The sequence below is a fragment of the Pongo abelii genome, chromosome 18 (genome assembly GCF_028885655.2).
Source record: "Pongo abelii isolate AG06213 chromosome 18, NHGRI_mPonAbe1-v2.0_pri, whole genome shotgun sequence".
Lineage (NCBI taxonomy): Eukaryota > Metazoa > Chordata > Mammalia > Primates > Hominidae > Pongo > Pongo abelii.
The window spans coordinates 22807481-22830888 of NC_072003.2; the positions used below are offsets into that span (position 1 = coordinate 22807481).

At 46.3% G+C, this 23408-nt stretch overlaps 1 protein-coding gene and 1 non-coding gene across 2 annotated transcripts; one reads left to right on the forward strand and one right to left on the reverse strand.

The window, feature by feature from the left end:
* Nucleotides 1-813: 813 nt before the first annotated feature.
* On the reverse strand, nt 814-21830 carry UMOD (uromodulin; the record flags this gene model as incomplete). The annotated part of the gene is given in 11 exon segments (NM_001133329.1): nt 814-1138; nt 3254-3295; nt 4430-4511; nt 5075-5237; nt 8895-9140; nt 11857-12005; nt 14025-14233; nt 17330-17437; nt 17544-18320; nt 19760-19949; nt 21804-21830. Coding segments are annotated over 10 exon segments (1926 nt in total). The 3' UTR covers nt 814-1076.
* Nucleotides 14980-15086, forward strand: LOC112131407 (U6 spliceosomal RNA). The gene has a single exon (XR_002913487.2). It is a non-coding gene; the product is annotated as a U6 spliceosomal RNA (small nuclear RNA).
* Nucleotides 21831-23408: the final 1578 nt, after the last annotated feature.

The following is a 23408-nucleotide window of genomic DNA, read 5'->3' on the forward strand; positions in this document are numbered from 1 at the left end:
TTCCCAGCACCTAGAACAGTGTCTGGCACATATGACATGCTCAGATAAATGTTTCTGGAACACTGAAGGAACCCTCTGAGGACATCACTATTGTCTCCATGATACAGAACCAGCAGGCCCTGGTATACTTACATTTATTTTTCCTTTTTTTTTTTTTTAATGACAGAGTTTTGCTCTGTCACTCAGGCTAGGGTGCATTGGCACAATCTCAGCTCACTGCAGCCTCGACCTCCCAGGGTCAAGAGATTCTCCCTCCTCAGCCTCCTGAGTAGCTGGGACTACAGGCACGTGACACTATGCCCAGCGAATTAAAAATTTTTTTTTGTAGGGGCGGGTTCTTGCTATGTTGCCCAGGCTGATCCAAACTCCTGGGCTCAAGCGATCCCCACCGCCGACTCGGCCTTCCAAAGTGCTAGGATTACAGGTGTGAGCCACTGCATCTGGCCTATGCTGTCATTTCTGAAATGTCTGACCTACTTAGTATTACTTGTTCAAGTTCCCTCTCTCCTACCAGACAGGAAACTCCAAGGGGGGCAGGGATTGTGTCTGGCTTGTTCACTGCTATATCCCTGGCAGCTGGCACATAGTAGATGCTCAGAAAATACGAATGAATAAATGGATGAAGCTCAGAGACACTGTGTATCCTATCTAAGGTCACACAGCAGAACCCAGTCTCACTGAGCAGACTGTGAACTCCATGAGGACAGTGTGGGGGGTTATTTTTTCCCACCGTGGGATCCTTAGCACCATACATAGTGCCTACATGGTAGAGTTCAGTAAATACTTGTTGAATGAATGGATGACTTCAAAGACTGAGATTTAAAAATCATTATTTTGCCACACTCTTTGAGGAGATGGGGGCCTCAGGTACACCGTCACAAGTCCTATTTTGAGAAAAAGCAGCATTTAAAGACACAGGCTGTTTCTCGATAGCCAGGATTAAAAGGGAGAAAAGAAGGCAGGCTGAACAAAGCATGAACTTTCTTTTCTGTGGCTGGAGCACTGGCCTGCATCATGCTCCCTGCCCAGCAGGAAGTGAGATGGCAGCCATGGAGCACAGGGCTTTCCACTGTCAGTCACTGAAAAGTCAGGGTCAAGGTGGCCGAGAGAAGCAGAGGCAGCCAGACTTTCAGGAGCCCTGAAAAGAAAACAGTTACAGGGCAACTGCTAGTACTGCTGTACTTTTGTGCAAATTAACATAAGCTGCCTCCTCTAGACTGACCAATCAGAAGAGGACACCCTCTCTGGGCTGCTCTCCTAGAAAAAGGAAGCTTCCTCCTTATCTGCCCTGAAAAAGGTGGACCGATTTGAAAAAGATAATCTTTCCTCTGGCACTAGGCTTGGTACCTCCTCAAAAGGGCAAAGGGCATTCTTGTGCAGTGCCCAACCTATTCAACCATCCTTAGAGACCTTGGGGGATAGTCACAGAGGGCAAGCCTCTTAGGAGTGCTGTGACTCTCCATCTCTGAGCTCACCAGTACTGGGCTGAACTAGTTCAGGTCAAATGCCTGGTTAGCCGGGTGGGGTGGCTCACACCTTTAATCCCAGAATTTTGGGAGGCCAAGGCAGGCAGATCTCCTGAGGTCAGGAGTTCAAGACCAGCCTGGCCACATGGAGAAACCCCATCTCTACTAGAAAATACAAAAATTAGCCGGGTGTGGTGGTGCACGCCTGTAGTTCCTGCTACTGGGGAGGCTGAGGCAGAAGAATCGCTTGAACCCAGGAGGCAGAGGTTACAGTGAGCCGAGATTGCACCACTGCACTCCAGCCTGGGTGACAGAGCAGATTCCATCTCAAAAAAAAAAAAAAAAAAAAAAAGCCAAGTTAGTGTAAGAACCTCCTTGGATCCAGGTACCAGTAGCTGTTGCATAGATTTGCTTTGCACCTAGATTTTTAGACAATTCAGTAGCCATGAAAACCATGGGCCATAAAAATGCCACCTGTCCCTGGCCTTTGTGGTCAGAAAAAGCAAAGAAGCAGAGAAGCAGGGTTCTTGTTTGGCTGTTGTGTTCACCCCAGCACTAAGCATGGTTCTTGGCACATAGTATTACTCAAGGAATATTCATCACCTATTGAATGAATCTAGAAAAAGGTGTTAGAGAGGAGCCTTGGAGCTTCAGGAAGTGCCCAAGATACAGATCTGGGGTATGTTCATATCCTTTGGGTACAGGTTTCCAATAAGTGTGTGTACATCTGCACACACAAATATGCATGCAGACAATTGCAGCTTTCTGTGCGTCTGTACATGCAAATATAAATGCACGTATGTGACCTTGTGTGTGTGGGCAAACATGTCTGGATGACCTACATTCTCATGTGCTTATCTGGGCATGCCTGTGTCTGTGTGCACATATGTACTATTGGGACACAGCATAGGTATGTGTGCATGTGTACAGCCCTAAGTCCAGGCACTCCAGGCATTTCCATAGATACAGTTGCCTCTTCAGAGCTCAAGCCCAGCCTTCCAGCACACCCTGGGACCCTAGGGAGTTAGAAGAGCAAAGAAGCAGAGAAGTGGGGTTTCTTGTTTGTTGTGTTCACCCCAGAACTAAACATGGCTCTTGGCACATGGTAGCACTCAAGGAATATTTGTCACCTATTTTTTTTTTTTTTTTTTGAGAGTCTTGCTTTGTTGCCAGGCTGGAGTGCAGTGGCACGATCTTGGCTCACTGCAATCTCTGCCTCCCGGGTTCAAGCCATTCTCCTGCCTCAGCCTCCCAGGTAGCTGGGACTACAGGCGCACGCCACCACACCCAGCTAACTTTTGTATTTTTAGTAGAGATGGGGTTTCACCATGTTGGCCACGATGGTCTCAATCTCTTGACCTCATGATCCACCCGCCTCAGCCTCCCCAAGTGCTGGGATTACAGGCATGAGCCACTGCTCCCGGCCTATTTGTCACCTATTGAATGAATCTAGAAAAAAGTGTCAGAGAGGAGCCTTCGAGCTTCAGTAGGTGCCCAAGATGCAGATCTGGAGTGTGTGCGTATCCTTTGGGTACAAGTTTGTAATAAGTGTGTGTATAAAATAAGTGATCTGTATACTGGGGCACATATCCCAGCTCTTGCAATTAATAGATAGATGCATGATCTCAGTAGAACCACTCAGGTTCTCTGAGCCATTCTCTTCATTTAGAAAACGGAACTAGTAACACCTCCCTTATAGAGTTGCTATGAAGCATTACAAGTTAACAGATAGAAGCCCCCCAGGAGAGTTCTGGAACAGGTCCCACGCAGAAAGGATCTGAACTTACCCAAGCTGCTAAAAGCAGCCCTTGAGACTGTGGCCTGGACACCTTTGGAGGAAAACAGAAGGGTCAGTGAATAAAGAATGCATGAGATTTGGCAAGCATCCTGGGAGAAACCCCTTCAATCTACTTTTCACTTCGCAGCCAGACTGATCTCTTCAAAACCCAAATCTGATCATGTTATTCCCCTACTTCAGACCCATCAGGGGCTCTCACTGCTCTCAGGAGAAAGGTCCCAACCCTTAGCAAGAACTGCAAGGCCCCACAAGGTCTGTAGCAGCTCATCCCACCAACTCCCCTGGCCTTCTCTGAGTTCCTTTAACAGGCCAGGCTCCTTCCTGCCACAGGCCCTTTGCCCAAGCTGTACTCTTGAAACCACCCTTGTAAAATTATGACTGAGACAGTGAAAGAGAGCCAACCTAGCCAACCCCATCTTGGTTCTAACTTTTAAGCTGTCCTTGTTCCTTCCTGGGTATAGGCTGAACTAACTTTGGAAGGAACTTAGTTTATAGTTTAAAACAAAGATGATAACAGCCCTTTCCAAAAACAAACCTCCTTCTTGCCTTGGGGGCTAGACTGCCTTTGTAGAACTAAGAAATTAGCTACAAGATTAAAAATTAAGGTTTAGGAATCATGCAGCCGGAGGCTACAAGATTCTGACCCTTCCTAAACCACTCCTAAGATCAGTGCTTGAGATATTTTGCAGACCCTGCACTTAATGGATCAACTGGCACCACCCAGATCCCACACATCTACATGGGATTATTCAAATGGCACCTTCTTCACTGATTCACAAACTCCATGGGAGCAGGGCCATCTACTTCTGCTCATCACAAGACCTCCAGACACAGAGTAGGCACACATCGACTACAAATATGAATGTATTATGTGGCCTCATGTGTGTGCAAACTTGTCTGGATGATCTACATTCCTACCTGCCTGTCTGGCCTCCCCTGTGTCCTGTGTCACATTCATCTACAAATCATATTTGTGCAATGAATGGGTGTATGAATGGGAATAGTAAAAGGAAGGCAGTCTGTATTCCACCTTGCCCCAGAGGATCCACTTGCTCCCAGTTCTTCAGAGCTCAGTAAGGTGCCAAGGTGCCAGGCTCTGTTATCCCTCTTCCTCTCCAGAGATCTTTCCCAGCCAGGAATGTTGAGGAGCGAGTGGCTCTCTTACCTTTCCGTGTGATGGGACCCAAGTTCAGGACACGGGATTGATCTATGACACTCCCACTTCGGAATCTGGTCCCAGAGCAGGTCTACAGGGAGAGGGCAATAGAAAAACACCCTCCGTGAAGGAGCCTGAATGTGGTTCTGCCACGTGGAGTGGACTGCCCACCTCACAGGTGCCTTCCCCTGCCCCAGGCAGAAGTTGTTAGGAGACCTGTATACCGGGGCTCATGCAGGTCCCAGCTCTGCCATTTGTTAGATAGATGCATGATCTCAGGCAAGCCACTGAAGTTCTCTGAGCCCCTCTCCTCATGAGGAAAGGGAACCAGTAATACCTCCCTTATAGAGTTGCTGTGAAGCATTAAAAACTAACACAAATAAAGTGGGCACAGTGCTTAAAAATGTCAGCTCCTGTTATTTGAACGCAAGCTTGCAGATAAGCCAGAGCTTTTACCAGCCTGCCGCACTTCACTGATCCCACCTGATTTCCCCTGCAGCTTAGGTTTCCTGCCTAGCCACGCCCACCTCATCTTATTGCTCATTCTATCCCTCTGGTAAAAGAGGGAAACAGGGAAGAAATATTGATTTGTTTTCTTTGTGGCCAAATGTCTTTTGTTATAAGAGATGGGCTGGGGGAGGGGAGGCGACTCACAGGCTTGCACTTTTCATTCATGGTGTCACAGAGATAGACTTCACAGTGCAGGTAGACTAGGTCATAGTTTCCAGCAAACCGGAACATCTGGACGGAAAATCGGCCCTGGGAGGACTCCCCATTCTCCACCACTTGGATAGTTGGGTCTCTAGTGTGTGGGCATCTGGGAGGGTTACACATCATTTAATGTGGTTGGTTAAACAAAGATTCTGGAGTCAGACTTCCTGGATTCAAATATTGCTCTGTCACCTTTTAGCTGTGTGACCTTGGGCAACTTACTTAATCTCTGTGTACCTCAATTTCTCCATCTGTACATAGGAAATAATCGCAGCCCATGTGATAAGACAGCTGTAAGGATTAAGTTGGTTAATTTCTCAAAGTGCATAGGACTGTGTGTAGCATGTCATAGGTGCTTTATATATTTGATACTAAAGTGAAACTGTCATCAGTGCAGAGCTGAAACTATCCAAAAGTCAGCACTTCCTGATTTCCCGGGAATGACATTCAAAAATTATGAGCTGCTATGTGCTATCTATAATATGCCTGGTATAATTGTAACAATGGAAACCTCTGGGTACCGAGAGCCACTGATGAAATTGGAGTGTGTGCACCCATCTGCACATATACACAATTGCACCCAAACACAGTTACAAGGAGAAACCCAAAATAGAGCATGCAGAGACTCCTACATGTGCTGGGCTGGGTCAGGATACCCATGGGCATTCTGGGGAGGCAAACTGGGCACCCTCTCTGCCGTTCCGCACTCTTTCCTCAAAGTTCATTTAGGTGGGAGGCTGAACACTGACTGCAAAACTGACAAGGGACCTTCTGGGAGTGTTTTTCACTCTTAGCTCTGTGTCTCCCATAATTCAGATCTGGCTCCAAAAGTGCAGACTCCACCTGGCAAGAGAAAAGCGCTGAGGTTAAGTAGACTCAGCTCCTGAAAGGCAGACAGTATGGCCTGTGAGGGCTCCATGTGCTCAAGCCAACCTGGACATCCATGTGTCCCCTCTAGTCACTTTCACTGTCTCCCCAACTTGTCTCCTCTTTTCATGCCTTGTGATGTTCTGATACCTGTCCTAGACTGGTGGTTCTCACTCCAGCTCCTACACACACCCAGATGGAAACATAGACACATCCTACATTTTTCCTGCTTCTTTTTCAAAACTTTTCAAGTTTTCCACAATGTCCCTGCTGTACTTTTATTTTATTTTATTTTCAGACGGAGTCTTGCTCTGCCACCCAAGCTGGAGTGCAGTGGTGCGATCTTGGCTCACTGCAACCTCTGCCTCCCAGTTCAAGCAATTTTCCTGTCTCAGCCTCTTGAGTAGCTGGAATTACAGGTGTGTGCCACCACGCCTGGCTAATTCTTGTATTTTTAGTAGAGACGGGGTTTCACCATTGACAGGCTGGTCTCGAACTCCTGACCTCGTGATCCACCTGCCTCGGCCCCCCTGCTGTATTTTATTTTTTTTTCTTGAGGTGGAGTTTCACTCTTGTTGCCCAAGCTGGAGTGCAATGGTGTGATCTCGGCTCACTGCAATCTCTGCCTCCCAGGTTGAAGCGATTCTCCTGCCTCAGCCTCCCGAGTAGCTGGGATTACAGGCACCCACCACCATGCCCGTCTAATTTTTTTGTATTTTTAGTAGAGACGGGCTTTGCTCTATTGGCCAGGCCAGTCTCAAACTCCTGACCTCAGGTGATCTGCCTGCCTCAGCCTCCCAAAGTGCTGGGATTACAGGCATGAGCCACCGTGCCTGTTATACTCATGAAAAACAAGTTTTAAAATCCCAGCATAGCAGGTATTATTTATCCCCATTTATGTCTGAGAACAGAAAAACCCAGAGAGATGAGCTAAACTGTTTCTTAAAGCTAAGAAATGGCAAAGCCAAGATTTGAACCCAAATATCTGTGATACTCCAATCAAGGTCATGCCAACGGTTTCCAACTTTAAGTTCTTTTTTTCTTTATTGAGATACCACCTTTATGAGCATTTTCCTGTGTGTCTCAACATCTGTATTATTATTTACTTACTATTTTTCTTTAAATCCACTTGTATTTTTTACTGAAATACATTTATTTACTAGAAGAATCTTTAGGTCATGACTTCAAATGGCAGACAAGTATCACTTGCCATAAATAGAACAGGACCATACAATGAGGACAAGATCAACAAAAGAGTTGTATTAAGTTTGAGTTAGACACTGTTAATTGCAAAATGCTCTAAAACAGACTTCTGCTTTATTTTTATTGCAAAGGGAGATTCCAGATAACAAAGAGGTGTGAACATCACATTGGCACTCACCTGAAAATATTCCCTTGAGGTAACCAGGCAGAAACAGATCACTGTCTCTCAGGAATGCTTTTTCTGACAATGCAATTAAAATTGCAAATGTCTCTCCTCTCCTGCTTTGTTTCTTCTATAACCTCTTTGTCATTAACATACTACATATTTCACTTTCATTTAATCGTTGGCCCTCCCCCTTTAGAATATAAGCTGTGTAAGGGCAGAGGTTTTTGTTCCTTCTATTTACTGTGAAATCCACAGAGCCCGACACACGGCAAGCTTCCAAAAATGTCTTTTCAACTTATGAACGAGAAAGTGAACCACTTTCTCATGGTAAGATTCATAGTCATCGAGTGCCTCTTGAGTAAAAGGTAGCACACTTGTGTCCTAGCTTCAACTGGCCCTTGGCTAACCATGCCCACGCCTTACTCCTCCCCCAGGTGCTGGGCTGCCTGCTGCCCTGGGCAAGCCTTTCCAACAAGTTTCTTACCATTTTTTGAATTATAAACCCTACTCAGCTTTCTGGTGAAGCTTGTACATCCCTCCTCAGAAATAATATTTTTAAATGCCTAAAATAAAATATTTAAAAGATTATAAAGGAAATCAATTAAATTGAAGCACCATCCTCAAAATATTAAAAACATTTGCTAGCTGGGTATGGTAGTGTGTGCCTGTAGTCCCAGCTACTCATGAGGCTAAAGCTGGAGGATTGCTTGAGCCTGGGAGGTTGAGGCTGCAGTGAGCTATGATCAAGTCACTGTATTCCGGCCTGGGTGACAGAGTGAGACCCTGTCTCAAAAAAACCAAACCAAATCAAACAAACAAACAAAAAAAGACATTTGAAATACAAAATGCATTATATCTTTGTCTGTGTGTGTATATATATGTGTGTATATATATATAAAAATACATAAATATATATTTGCCAATACCTATGTATTAGATAATTCGTTAAATAATAAGGTCTAGTGAAAATTCTAACGCTATAGTAACTAAAAAGTACTGATGACTATAAATGGCTTCACACGACCTGCTAATATTTCTGTAGTTTGTTGCCTGTATTTGGATGGGAATGCTAAGGTTCAGCTAAAGGGTAATGAATATAAAGATGCAATTTTCCGGCCAGGCGTGGTGGCTCACACCTGTAATCCCAGCACTTTGGGAGGCCAAGGCGGGTGGATCACTTGAGGTCAGGAGTTCAAGACCAGCCTGGTCAATATGGTGAAACCCCATCTCTACTAAAAATACAAAAATTAGCCAGGCCTGCTGCCCTGTGCCTGTAATCCCAGCTACTTGGGAGGCTGAGGCAGAAGAATCACTTGAACCAAGGAGGCGGAGGTTGCAGTGAGCCGAGGTCACACCATTGCACTCCAGCCTTGGCGACAGAGCAAGACTCTGTAAAAAAAAAAAAAAAAAAAAAGAAAAGAAAAGAAAAGAAAAAGAAAAAAAAAAGATGCAATTTTCCTCCATCCAAGTCCAAACACCCCCTCTGAATTCTACCCATGGGTTCCCATGTAGGAACCTTTGCCTTACCTGTCCTGGATGATGAAGTACTTCAGGGGGTCCGTGGCATTGCCACTGGGTGTGGCATAGCAGTTGGTCATGAGCAGTGCAAATCGGGACAGGTCGCCCCCATCCAACATGGTGCCCACGTAGAGAAAAGCCTCAGTGGACAGCGTCACGGAGGAGCCTTGGTAGGGCTGCGTGTAGGAAGGGTTCTGGAAGAGGGCCATCCGCACGGTGAACATGCCGGTCCCGCCCACTGTGATGTTTAGAGCACTGCCAGGGGAGAAGGGCTGGTGAGAGGTTGGGGCTGAGAACATCTGCAGATAGGCCATCTTCTCTGATTTGCATTCCTGGGCAGTCCCTTGCAGTTATTTGCATTTTTATCCAGCAATAAGACTGGAACCCACCAACTGTTGCTTTGCAAACCGCAATAAACACACACAGGTCAACTTGGGATCTAGATAAAATGCAGGCTCTGATTTGGTGAGTATTGGGGTGGGGCTCAAGGTCCTGCATTTCTGACAAGTGCCTGGATGCTGCTGATGCTGGTGGTCTATGGATCAATCACATCTCAAGTAACAGGTCCAGTCCCTCACTTGCTACTGCCGTAGCCTTTGCTACCCCTGTAGCTTTCAAGATGGCAAAAAAAAAAAAACCCACAAATTATTGACAGAAACACCTGGATTCCTTTTTTGGTCTCAATCTAGAACAGGTTAAAAGGGATTGAGCTATGATGAGGCCTACAACTTGCGTCCTGGCCTCCATCATGATGTACTAACATCTACATCAGAAGATTGAGCTTTATAAATGAGTTATTTTTAACCACACTGAAAACAGCCACACTGATGTGAACTTCACTGGATGATCCAACAAAGCACATTGTAAGGCTGATGCCTCATGAAATAAGGCACATGAGAAATACTCCAAAATGTGGAAGTCCACTTTACGGATGAGAACTGAGTTATCAGTGAAGACTGGGGTGAGATGTCTAACTCAAGACAGAGAGAGGGACCAGGTGCTGTGGCTCATGCCTATAATCTCAATATTTTAGGAGGCATAAGCAGGAGGATCATTTGAGGCCAGGAGTTTAAGACTACCCTGGTCCACATAATAAGACCCTGTCTCTATAAAAATATTTTTTAAAATAGCCCAGGGTGGTGGCATGTGTCTGTAGTCCTAGCTACCTGGGAGACTGACGTGGGAGGATTGCTTAAGACCAGGAATTCGAGACTTCATTGAGCTATGATTGTGCCACTGCACTCCAGCCTGGGTGACAGAGTGAGACCCAGATTCTTAACAAAACAAAACCATAAAACAGAGAGATGTGGGCACACTTGTTGTTCCCCAGAGCCTACCAGGTCGAGGACGGGGCCACATTGCTCCAGGACACTGCTTGGCCAGGTGAGGCTCCAGCCAACAGCTTGCAATGAGCACCCTTCTTCCTTCAAGTCAGCTGTGCACCCTCATCAGTGCCCAGCATCCTTTCCTGAGTCTGGCTGGCCAAGAGAGCAGAAAACCACGGGCAAGCTTCGAAGGGAAGGTCATGGTCAAGTGGAGGCTCTGGACCTGATGTCTGAATACCAGCTCTATCACTTGCTCGACTTTACAGCTTTGGGTAAGTCACTCAAACTTCTGTGAGCCTCAATTTCCACATCAGTATAACGGGAATAATAATAATCATGATACCTTTATCTCCTAGGGCTGCTGTAAGAGTTTGATGAGATGTTCCAGGCAGAACAATGGATATAATGCCTGAGATATAGTAAGCTCTCAATACATCTTAGTTCTTGGCAGGGCGCGGTGGCTCATGCCTACAATCCCAGCACTTTGGGAGGCCGAGGTGGGTGGATTGCCTGAGGTCAGGAGTTTGAGACCAGCCTGGCCAACATAGTGAAACCCCGTCTCTACTAAAAACACAAAACAGCTGGGTGTGGTGTTGGGCACCTGTAATCCCAGCTACTTGGGAGGCTGAGGCAGGAGAATCGCTGGAACCTGGAAGGCGGAGGTTGCAGTGAGCTGAGATCACGCCACTGAACTCCAGCCTGGGCGACAGTACGAGACTCCATCTCAAAAAATAAAACAATCAATAAATAATCAATAAATCTTATTTCTTATTACAACTATAATTTTCCATCATTGGCCTGTGTTTTATCCTATTTGAAGATTTTCAATTTTGTTTAGCAACAGGTTCCTTTTAAAAAAATAAAATAAAGTATTACGTGGCACCCAGTACGAATAGTTTACCCCTGTAGGCACTCTGCCAGGGCACCTCCCTTGGCCCCTACCAAGACACTTGCAAAGAGCGTAATTTTTAAAACCCTCTTTAATCAAATTCCTTTCATTCACAGAGAAGGAAGGAAGTTGAGATCCAAATATGAAATATGATTTGCCCAGAGTTCCATAGCAGTCTGGACTGAGACCATTCCTGCTCTCCAGCACAACCACCCTGCCCCTTTGAAAAGTAGAGACTCTAATATTTGATTCCCATCTGAATCATCTACATCAGTTTAATGGTTGAATCTGATTCACATCACAATCATAGCTCTGTGCAGCCTCAAATTCCTGGGCTCAAGCGATCCTCCCATATCATTTGATTCTTAGAGTACTGTTGTACTCTAAGAAAGGCAGTGCAAGTATGGCTAAACCCATTTCACAGATGAAAATATTGACACCTAGAGAGGGACTATCAACTTCCTAAAGCCAGGTTTAATAACTCATTCAAGCTCATACAACTAGTAAGTGACAGAGCTGGGGCTTGAACCAGGCAGTGCTCTGACTCTGTCCCCCACTGGCCAGGGCATAACCATCATTTATGACAAAGTCTAGATTTGAACCTGGGCTCCAGAATTCCTGGCTCTTCCACTGGGCAACCCTGATTCCCAGCCCTCACTCCCAGCTCCCTGGGGGTGGCAGTTGACAGGGAAGCTCATGGTTAAGGGGTTTGGGGATAGAATCATCTAGGGGCCCCAGGGACCCTCTCTGGCCACACCTGACCACTGGCTGTAGGGAGGTCTTCAGGCTGACTTTCATGTCCAGGGGGTAGGAGCATGCAAAGTTGATTTTGATGTTGCGGTCACGGATGATGATCTCATCTGCCAGGTAGAGGGTGTTGCTGTAAGTGGCGTGGGTTTCATTCCTCTGTTGCAGGGAACGGGGGTGGGGGGGTGGGGATGAGAGAAAGGGGCATGAGAATCTGAATAAGACTTCAAAGCTAAATCTGCTGGTCTCATATCTGGCTACTTGCGAGCCGCTCTCCTAGTCTCCTTGATAAAAAGCTGCCTGTGGCCGGGCACGGTAGCTCACGCCTGTAATCCCAGCACTTTGGGAGGCCGAGGCAGGCGGATCACCTGAGGTCAGGAGTTCGAGACCAGCCTGGCCAATATGGTGAAACCCTGTCTCTACTAAAAATACAAAAAATAGCCGGGCATGGTGGTGGGTGCCTGTAATCCCAGCTACTCGAGAGGCTGAGACAGGAGAATCGCTTGAACCCTGGAGACAGAGCTTGCAATGAGCCAAGATCGTGCCACTGCACTTCAGCCTCGGCGACAGAGGGAGATTCCATCTCAAAAAAAAAAAAAAATCCCACAACAGTTAAAAACTCCCTGTGTAGCCTGAACTATGAGCCAATTAATCATCTTTTCTTTATAAATTAGAAAAAACAAGTTACAACAGCAATGACCATTCATGCGCACATGTCATGTGCCAGACCCTGTGTGGAATACCCCTCCTGAGTCATTGCATTGGTCCCTTCAGTGACCCTAACAGGTGGCGCTGCCACATCCCCGCTTCCGGGACAAGAAGACAGAGGTTCATAGTAACAGAGTCACTGAGGGATTGCCCACAGTACGTGACATCTCACAAGCCTAGACTGTTTTCAGCACCCTGTTCTTCCTCTCTTGAAAACTGAAAACCATATGCCAAGTCATCATCAATGGAATTTCAAATGCTATCCTTGCAAAATGACATTAATTATTTCTTTTTGTTTGTTTGTTTTGGGACAGAGTCTCACTCTGTCACCCAGGCTGGAGTGCAGTGGCGCAATCTTGGCTCACTGCAACCTCTGCTTCCTGGGTTCAAGTGATTCTCCTGCCTCAGCCTCCCGAGTAGCTGGGATTACAGGTGCCCACCACCAGGTCCAGCTAATTTTTGTATTTTTAGTAGAGATGGGATTTCTCTGGGTTGGCCAGGCTGGTCTCAAACTCCTGACCTCCAGTTATCCACCCGCCTTGGCCTCCCAAAGTGCTGGGATTACAGGCGTGAGCCACCATGCCTGGCCAACATTAAATCTTTCTTTCTCTTTCTTTCTTTCTCTTCCTTTCCTTCCTTCCTTCCTTCCTTCCTTCCTTCCTTCCTTCTTTCTTTCTTTCTTTCTTTCTTTCTTTCTTTCTTTCTTTCTTTCTTTCTTTCTTTCTTTCTTTCTTCTTTCTTTCCTTCCTTCCTTCCTTTCTTCCTTCCTTCCTTCTCCCTCTCTTTCTTTTTCTTTTTCTTTCTTTCTTTCTTTCTTTCTTTCTTTCTTTCTTTCTTTCTTTCTTTCTTTCTTCTTTCTTTCTTTCTTTCTTTCTTCCTTCCTTCCTTCCTTCCTTCCTTCCTTCCTTCCTTTCTTTCTTTCTCTTTCTTTCTTCCTCTCTTTCTCTTTCTTTCTTCCTCTGGTAATGAGAGAGGTGGCAGGAGATAATGCTCCACTCACACAAACATTTACTTCTGGGTTTCATTTGAGGAGGCCTCTGTAGGTGAGGTCCTGGTTCTCTGTACATTAAGGATACAGACCTTGCTTTCCAGGACCACTGGAGACAAATAGACCAGTTTCTGAACCCAATGCTGATGCCTACTGGCTGGGACTATCCCTACTATGGCCCTACTTTTCCCATCTGTAAAATGGAGAATTATCACCATGAATTGCTCTCTTTATTTGAAGCTGATGTTTACTGAGCACTTACTGTGTTCAGTCACTGTCTTAATCACTTTAACACATTAATTCATTCAATCCTCTCAATACACCTGTGGAGTAGGTACCATTATTTCTCCACTTTACAGTTGATGAAACTGAGGCACAGCCAGGCTAAATAACTCCTCAAAGCTTCTATAACTAGGAAGTGATAGAGCTGAAGCTTGAACCAGGCAGTGCTCTGGTTCTGTCCCCCACTGGCCAGGACGTACCGTCAACACTGTCCCACAGGGGCCATCCCGGGCTGGGGTCACTACAGACACCCAGTCCCGGTTGTCTCTGTCATTGAAGCCCGAGCACCGGCTGTCACTCAGGTACATGAAGACCTTGTCGAAGCCCAGACTCTTCAGCTGGCACTTGCCCAGCGACACCTTCATGTCATTGGCCCCACATTCCAGCCTGTGCTCCAGGAGGGAGATATCTGAAACAGGTTAGGCGGGATTGAGGGCCTGTGTCTGTAGCTTGGGGGCCCAGCACATCCCCAGGGGCCAGGTCCAGCTGGCTGGGCTGACCACCATCTGGAAGTGCTCAGCATAGCCTTGAGCTGATCTCTCCCCTCCCAATGTGTTGGGGACTCAAGATTGGACCTCTGACATCAATGGATACATCCATTGATCAACCACTCAGTCCTGGGTTCCCCTAAATGTGGGTTATATACCAAATGCAGGAGGGTTTTGGGGGGTTTTGATGTCCCAGCATTAAATAACAATGAATACTAGTTTAAAAAAATAAGTCTGGATGCGGTGGCTCATGCCTATAATCCCAGCACTTTGGGAGGCCGAGGCAGGCAGATCACTTGAGGTCAGGAGCTCGAGACCAGCCTGGCCAACATGGTGAAATCCCATCTCTACTAAAAACACACACACACACAAATTAGCCAGGCGTGGTGGTGGGCACCTGTAATCCTAGCTACTCAGGGGGGCTGAGGCAGGAGAATTGCTTGAACCCGGGAGGCAGAGGTTGCAGTGAGCTGAGATCGTGCCATTGCACTCCAGCCTGGGTGCCAGAGGGAGACTCTGTCAAAAAAGAAGAAAGCAAGAAAAAGAAAGAAGGCAAGAAAGCAAGAAGGAAAGGGAGGGAGGGAGGGATGGAGGGAGGAAGGGATGAAGGAAGGGAGGAAGGAAGGAAAAGAGAGAGAGAAAGAAAAGAAAGGGAAGAAAGAAAGAAGTGCTTGCTTCAGCAGCACATATACTAAAATTGGAACGATACAGAGAAAATTAGCACGTCCCCTGAGCAAGGATGACATGCAATTTCGTGAAGCGTTCCATATTTTTACAAAGGGCTAATATCCAGAATCTACAAAGAACTCAAACAAATTTACAAGAAACAAACAACCCCATCAAAAAGTGGGCGAAGGATATGAACAGACACTTCTCAAAAGAAGACATTTATGCAGCCAACAGACACATGAAAAAATGCTCATCATCACTGGCCATCAGAGAAATGCAAATCAAAACCGCAATGAGATACCATCTCACACCAGTTAGAATGGCAATCATTAAAAAGTCAGGAAACAACAGGTGCTGGAGAGGGTGTGGAGAAATAGGAACACTTTTACACAGTTGGTGGGACTGTAAACTAGTTCAACCATTTTGGAAGCCAGTGTGGCAATTCCTCAGGGATCTAGAACTAGAAATACCATTTGACCCAGCCATCCCATTACTGGGTATATACCCAAAGGATTATAAATCATGCTGCTATAAAAACACGTGCACACGTATGTTTATTGCAGCACTATTCACAATAGCAAAGACTTGGAACCAACCCAAATGTCCATCAATGATAGACTGGATTAAGAAAATGTAGCACATGTGCACCATGGAATACCATGCAGCCATATAAAAGGATGAGTTCATGTCCTTTGTAGGGACATGGATGAAGCTGGAAACCATCATTCTCGGCAAACTATCACAAGGACAACCAAACACCGCATGTTCTCACTCATAGGTGGGAATTGAACAATGAGAATACTTGGACACAGGAAGGGGAACATCACACACCGGGGCCTGCTGTGGAGTCGGAGGAAGGGGGAGGGATAGCATTAGGAGATATACCTAATGTAAATGACAAGTAAATGGAGGCAGCACACCAACATGGCACATATATACATACGTAACAAACCTGCACGTTGGGCACATGTACCCTAGAACATAAAGTATAATAAAAAAACAAAGAAAGAAAGAAAGAGAGAAAGAAAGATAGAAAGAAAGAAAGAAAGAAAGCTGCAATTGCTTTCTACCCTTTTCACATCAAGGGGACAGTCCCAGCTTGCCACTAATGTCTTTAATGCCATGTACTCACAAACTTCCCTCTCTCTCTCTTTTTTTTGAGACGGAGTTTCTCTCTTGGGCGACAAGCCCAGGCTGGAATGCAGAGGTGCCATCTTGGCTCACTGCAACCTCCCCATCCTGGGTTCAAGTAATTCTCCTGCCTCAGCCTCCCGAGTAGCTGGAATTACAGGCATCTGCCACCAGACCCACCTAATTTTTGTATTTTTAGTAGAGATGGGATTTTGCCATGTTGGCCAGGCTGGTCTTGAACTCCTGACCTCAGGTGATCCGCCCGCCGCGGCCTCCCAAAGTGCTGGGATTACAGGCATGAGTCACTGCGCCCGGCCCACTAACTTCCGTCTCAAACAGAGAACAGGCCTCGGGCTCAGAGTTTGGGGCAGGAAACAACATCCAGCTAAAATTCTTGTTTAATTTTTTAAAAATTAAAGTACTTTTCTAATTTTTAGTATTTATTTTTTTTAAATTTGTTTTATTGAAGTATTACACAACTGCTGGAATTTAGTAACCTTCTTTTCTTTTTAGTAACTTTTATTTTTACTGTTAACTTTCTATCTAAGGTCAGCATAACTTGCCACAGACAGATGAAGTCGTGACCATCAACATTCCAAATTTGCTTAAGAGATTCAGTCCATTAGAAGAAAAACAACTTAATAATAAAAGTCATGGCACAGGTAACACTTGGATAAAGCAAGTGAACCAGGGTGCCAATTGTAAAGTTGGCACTTGGCTGTAACTAAAATCATGACTGAAGTCTGGAAAATACTATTTTCATCTTCAATAATTGTACCTATGAGAAATCTGAGGCTTGTGCCTGGCCCAGAGTCCTGAGCTGATTGGTGGACTGGTCACCAGGCCTGAGTTGATTGGTGGACTGCTCACCGGGCCTGTGTTCTGGTGCTGCAGGAATAGGGCTCAGATGGTCTTTGGCTCCCAGATGGCAGCAACGTGTGTGCCCACTGTGGTGTGGGCCTCAGAAAGAAGGCTGGGTGCGAGGAGGTCCCCAAATCTTTGGGAGTTTTGAAGTCAACTAAAGGGAGACTCAGGGAGCCCCAGAGAGCCTCTTGTCGGCTTTAATGGGTATTAGTGGATCTTCTGTTTTCACTCGGGTTGGATATGTATCCCCTGCGTCATACCCATATGGCCCAAATCTCACAGGGGAGGAATATGTCCCTCCCCCAGGCAATGACAGGTTTCTCAACAACCCGCTTCCTCCCCACTGGCCTCACCAGTGATGTTGAAGTCCTGTTTGCACTGGCAGTGCCATCTGCCATTATCCGATTTGCAGTCCTCGTCTATACTGCACTCCTCACACGTCCCCTCCACGGAGCTGGGGTCTGCAGGGTCACAGGGACAGACAGACAATCAATAAGGACGCACCCCCGTCCTCTGCAGTGCCTATCCAGGCCTGGGATGAGGACTGCGGGGAGACTCCCGGCTGACCTGTGCAGTATGCCAGGTGACACTCGGGGGGCGCTGTCAGGTTGTAGACGTAGTAGCCGCCGGCACAGGCCTTCACCTGGACGGACGCATCCCACAGGCAGCAGTGGCCGCTCCAGTGCGCGCAGGCCTTGCGGCTCACGATGCCCTCGTCGCTGGACGGGTGCGTGCCATTGAGCCACATGGGGGCGGCCGTGTTGCAGCGCAGGACTGGCACGCAGGTCTCGGCCAGGCGCGCACCGCCCTGGCCCACGAAGCGGTACCAGCCGCGCAGGTCCGTGTCACAGGCGTAGCCCTCTCCGTACTCGGTGCTGCGCCAGTACTCGTCCAGGGTGCGGTGCGCCTGGCACGGATCCGCGCACACGAGCGCGTCGCCCTCGGGCACGCAGTCCAACCCCGGCCCGCAGGAGCCCGGGGAGCACTCACAGTGCCATCCATCCCCCCGGTAGCCCGCGGGGCATACGCACAAGTAGTTGCCCACCACATTGACACAAGTGGCCAGGGCGTGGCAGTGGCTAAGCCCAGGCTCCGCGCACTCATCCACGTCTGTGCAGCCGAGACCGGGCGACAGGCGGAAGCCTTCGGGGCAGACGCAGGAGAAGGAGCCTGGCGTGTTTACGCAGCTGCTGTTGGCGGAGCAGTTGTGAGCTCCAGGAATGGCGCACTCATCCAGGTCCACGCAGGTCAGGCCGTCGCCGGTGAAGCCCTCCTGACAGGTGCACGTCGTAACGGCCTCATCCTCCGTGCAGGTGGCATTGCTGTGACATTCAGAGCACCATCCTGTGGACAGAAGAGCCCAGCCTCAGAGTGTGGGTAGCTGGGCCTAAGGCCACCCAGAGATCCTTCCCTCATTCTCCAGGGAACTCATATTATTTTTAAGACTTATTCCCTAGAGGGCTCCCTCCAAAACAAGGAAAGAAGCAAAGAAACAAAACTCCTCTGATGATGTCAAGCTTCCACCATTTATCCTGTGTTTATTTCATTGTATTTTTTTAACTTTATTTATTTTTTTGGAGAGGAGTCTTGCTCTGTCGCCCAGGCTGGAGTGCAGTAGTGCGATCATAGCTCACTGTAGCCTCCAATTCCTGAGCTCAAGCGTTCCACTCCCTCCGCCACCACCGCACCCTGCCTCAGCTTCCCAAAAAGCTGGGACCACAGGCACGTGCCATCACACCCAGCTCCACCATTCATTTTTTGTGTTAAGCATTGCTTTCAAGCTGTCTTCTTTTAAAATAGCCACATTCCCACATTCAGAAAAGTAATGCACAGAATTCCTATACATTGGTAGGATTTACAGTGAACCTGTTGCCCCTCCCTTCCTTTGCACATTTTATGTTTTCTGCCAGATCTGCTTCCCTGGCTGGTGAAACCTTCATCAGGACCCTGCTCAGTGTCGCCTCCTCTCTGAGGAGTCCTCCAACTCCACCTGGCAGGGCAGTTGTACTTTGTTCCTCCGTAATAAAAATAACCATTAAAAAAAATAAGCTGTTGTTTATTAAGCAATTACTATGTGCTAGGCAATAGGATGTGCACTTTTCACTCACTATCTTGTTGAATACTTCCCAACGGCCTCGTGAGGTCAGTTTTTATGTATCCTTATTTTAAAGATGAGGAAACTGAGGTTCAGAGGGATTAAGCCCCTTACTCCTTTGGTAAGAAGTAGAACCAGGATACAAACGCAGATGGCAGGACCACAAAATATATGCTTTTAACCGGGACACCACAATAGTATTCATCGTGCCCCAATGTACTCCAAGGAGAAAATGAAAGTGGGGTGAGAGTAAATCTCAACCGAATGGAATGACCTCTTAAGGTTGAAAGGGAAGGTGTTTGGATCCTCCTGCATGGGTTCAAATCTCCTATGTGATAGAATATGTTTCTGACTTCCAATAAAGGGCCTGCAGGCCTTAGAGATGTTCTAGCCCCTTGCTTTTCAATGTGTGCTCCAGGGACCCCAGTATCAGCATCGCCTGGAAGCTTGTTAAAAATTCAGCATCTCAGGTCCCACTGCAGATCTGCTGAACCAGAATCCGCATTTTAGCAAAATTTCCAAGTCAGTCCTGTGCATATTGAGTCTAAGAAATGGACTTAGAATGAAGACAATGCAAGTCTCAAGTGCGATAGGAGGATTGAGATCGCCTCTGACAGGTGCTGCATGCTGCCCCTACACATTCACACATACACATGCATACACACATATACAACGCCCACACACTTACTTGCTTCTGAGGTGTTAGTGGCTGCAGTTGTGATGAACCAAGAAGCCACCACCACCATCAGCATCCAAGTCAGAGGTGGCTGCCCCATCCTTTCTGCTCTTCCCAGCTACTTCTGGTCTAGAGAGCACCTGCCCAAAGCAAGACAGGTTGGCCCTTTGAATTTTTCTCTCTGTCTCTGATGTCTGGTGTCCTGTGAACAGAGATGGATGGGACAAATGCATGATCTAACTCTCCTCCCCACAGCTGGGAGGAATGCTTTGATTGTATAGTATAGAACTCCAGAAGGTGTCACTTATATCGACTAAAAAAATTGCATAACACTGCAGCCCTTGTTTTGCTGGGACTTTACCCCTTGTACTCCCCCTCCTTACCTCACCAACATCCCAGTCTTGGCTCCCCAAGTCTCAACACATTGCACATTTTGAAGAACTCAGTCATTTGGAGCAGGAAGTAGCAAGATGGAATAGTGTTCTGGACTCACCACTTTACTGAAGGCAGCTTTGGATTTTAACTGATCCTCTGCCTGGAAACTTTCAATTTGCCTGGATCACTTATTCATTCAACAAACATCTATTGAGTAGCTACATTGTGCCAAACAGGGAGCTATTCACCATGGAGAACAATGAACACGGCAAAGTCTGCTCCTTCATACAACTCACATATTGTAAAGAAGTGGCTTGTGACGAGCAACTTGAGAGGTAATTAACCTTCACAATGCATTTTAATGTTTCTGGAGTGGTCACTTACTATTTCTTTCAATTGGAAAAATAGTCCAGGGTGGATGCCAGTATTACCCCAGTGTTTATAGCAGCAAAATAGGGTGGCATGTTGGTTAAGTATGTAGGAGCTGCAGCCTGCACCTGGGGTTCAAATCCCTGTTTTACTGATCACTAACACTGTGATATGGGTATTTCAGCTTACTAAGTCTCCATTTTTGTCTGTGAAATGGAGATTGTTGCTTTCACAAACTGAATATCTATGATGGGCCAGGCTCAGTTCAAAGACGTCCATGTGCTCAAAGGCATTGGGTCCTAGAGCAATGTTTTCCAGATCTTTGTGACCATGATGTACTACAAGAAAAACATTTTATGTCACCAGGCGCAGTGGCTCACACCTGTAATCCCAACACTTTGGGAGGCCGAGAGGAGTGGATCACGAGGTCAGGAGTTTGAGACCAGCCTGGCCAACATGGTGAAACCCCATCTCTAATAAAAATACAAAAATTAGCCGGGTGTGGTGGTGGGTGCCTGTAATCCCAGCTACTCGGGAGGCTGAGGCAAGAGAATTGCTTGAACCTGGGAGGCAGAGGTTGCAGTGAGCTGAGATCGTGCCACTGCACTCCTGCCAAGGCGACAGAGTGAGACTCCATCCCAAAAAAAGAAAGAAAGAAAGAAAGAAAAACATTTTATATCATGATCTAGCGCAGTCGCTTCTGCATGTATGTGCACACACACATAAAATAAAAGTTTTATAAGACAATTGATATCCTTACTATATTAAGTCATTTAATTCTTACCACAACCCTATGAGATAAGTATTATCCTAGTTTGCAGATGAGAAAACAGGGAAACAAAGAGGCTAACGGCTTGCCTCAAATGTGTATTGCTTACTGACATATTCTATTATAGTTAATTAAAAGAAGTCTTTGGATATAACCCACAAAAGGAATGATTTTATGACCCGCTAATGAGTTGCGACCTAAAACACTGCATATTGTCACTGGGATTAACTAAGATGACATATGTCAAGCAGGGCCCAGCACATAGCAAGTTGTTCATTGTTGTATCCCTGGTACCTGGCACATAATAGGTGCATAACTAATATTCATGGAATAAGTCAAAAAATAGTAGTCATTGTTACTAGGACAGAGAGGATCAAAGAGAGGAAAACTAACTTACTAAAGATCATGAAGCCAATAATTGGAAGAATAATGACTCAAATTCAGGTCTGACCCCAGTGTCCAAGGTCTTAATTTCCTCTCCTACCTCCCTCAAATAGAATGGGAGAAGCTGGGCTAGGAGAAGACAGCTACAGATAGCCTTACCTGAAGCCAGAAAGGTAGAGTTAGTCTGGTCACGATGTGCCTCATATTTATATATACACATTTGCCCCAGGCTGGCAATCTCTCCTCCAATTAGTCTCTAGTTCTGTTTTTTGATATTGTTTTCTTGGGGGTGGAATATTTTTTCCTCCTGGCATAATGTTTGCTTTGTCCAAGCTGTGAGGTTGTTGTTGTTCTTTTTCCTAATAGCTAGAGACCCCAAATGATTGACATTGGGGGGTCACATCTGTGCCCGTAAGTACAAGGTCACTGTTTTGCACCTTCTCACAGCAAGAGATTCCTTAGTTAGAAATTAACTGGGAAAGCAGTGCCAAGGTGCTGGGCTTCTTCTTGGTCACTGACAAGGGCAGGGTGGGCCCAAGGAGACAGGCAGAAGCCAGTATCTGAAGCCAGGCTGCATAAGGACAAAAGGGATATTCACTGCCCCAGATGGGAGGTGCACCTGTCTTGGAGAGGGCACCCTTCTGAAACACCCATTCTTATGAGATCAGCCTTAGAATCCAGACACAAGCAAGACAGGAGCTGAGAATGGCTGAAAGTCAGAGCCAGAAGGTAGTTCAGACATCACTGGACCTCACCCACTCTGTAAAACGAAGAATCAGATCTGATGACTGGGAGGTACCTTTGGAGGCGAAATAACTTTGCACTTAAATAGACTGACTTTGGAGTCAGTCTGCCTCCTTCATCTGGTGTTTATTGTGTGGCAGTGGGCTCATTTCTTAACCTTCCTGAGGTCCAGAGGTCAATTTCCTTGTCTATAAAATGAGAATACCCATCTCCCACAGTACTAATAGTAGCCAAAGGAGATGATGCGAGTAAAGTCATATAGTAATGATTATATTCATGGAAGTCCTGAAAATTCTGCTTTGCTGTTGTGCAATCACTGAAGTAGAAAATCACAGAGCCTGAGTTAAAACTGTGTGTTCAGACCCAGTTCAACGTACATGGCATTCCAAAAATCAATGTGAGAGTGGCTGTCATCATGTTGAGGAAATTAAATATGTGTGAACTTGGGCTGAGTAGGAAAATATCACCATGATCACTGCATTGATCTTTTTTTATATATATATATACTTTAAGTTTTAGGGTACATGTGCACAATGCGCAGGTTTTTTACATATGTATACATGTGCCATGTTGGTGTGCTGCACCCATTAACTCGTCATTTACATTAGGTATATCTCCTAATGCTATCCCTCCCCCATCCCCCCACCCCACAACAGGCCCCGGTGTGTGATGTTCTCCTTCCTGTGTCCAAGTGTTCTCATTGTTCAATTCCCACCTATGAGTGAGAACACGTGGTGTTTGGTTTTTTGTCCTTGCGATAGTTTGCTGAGAATGATGGTTTCCAGCTTCATCTATGTCCCTACAAAGGACATGAACTCATATTTTTTTATGGCTGCATAGTATTCCATGGTGTATATGTGCCACAATTTCTTAATCTGGTCTATCATTGATGGACATTTGGGTTGGTTCCAAGTCTTTGCTATTGTGAATTGCTCTTTTCAGGACATTTCTCCATCCTGTCCCACTCAGTGGTAGGGTAACCACTGGCATTGGTGCAGTCATCTCCTCAGGATTATGTCC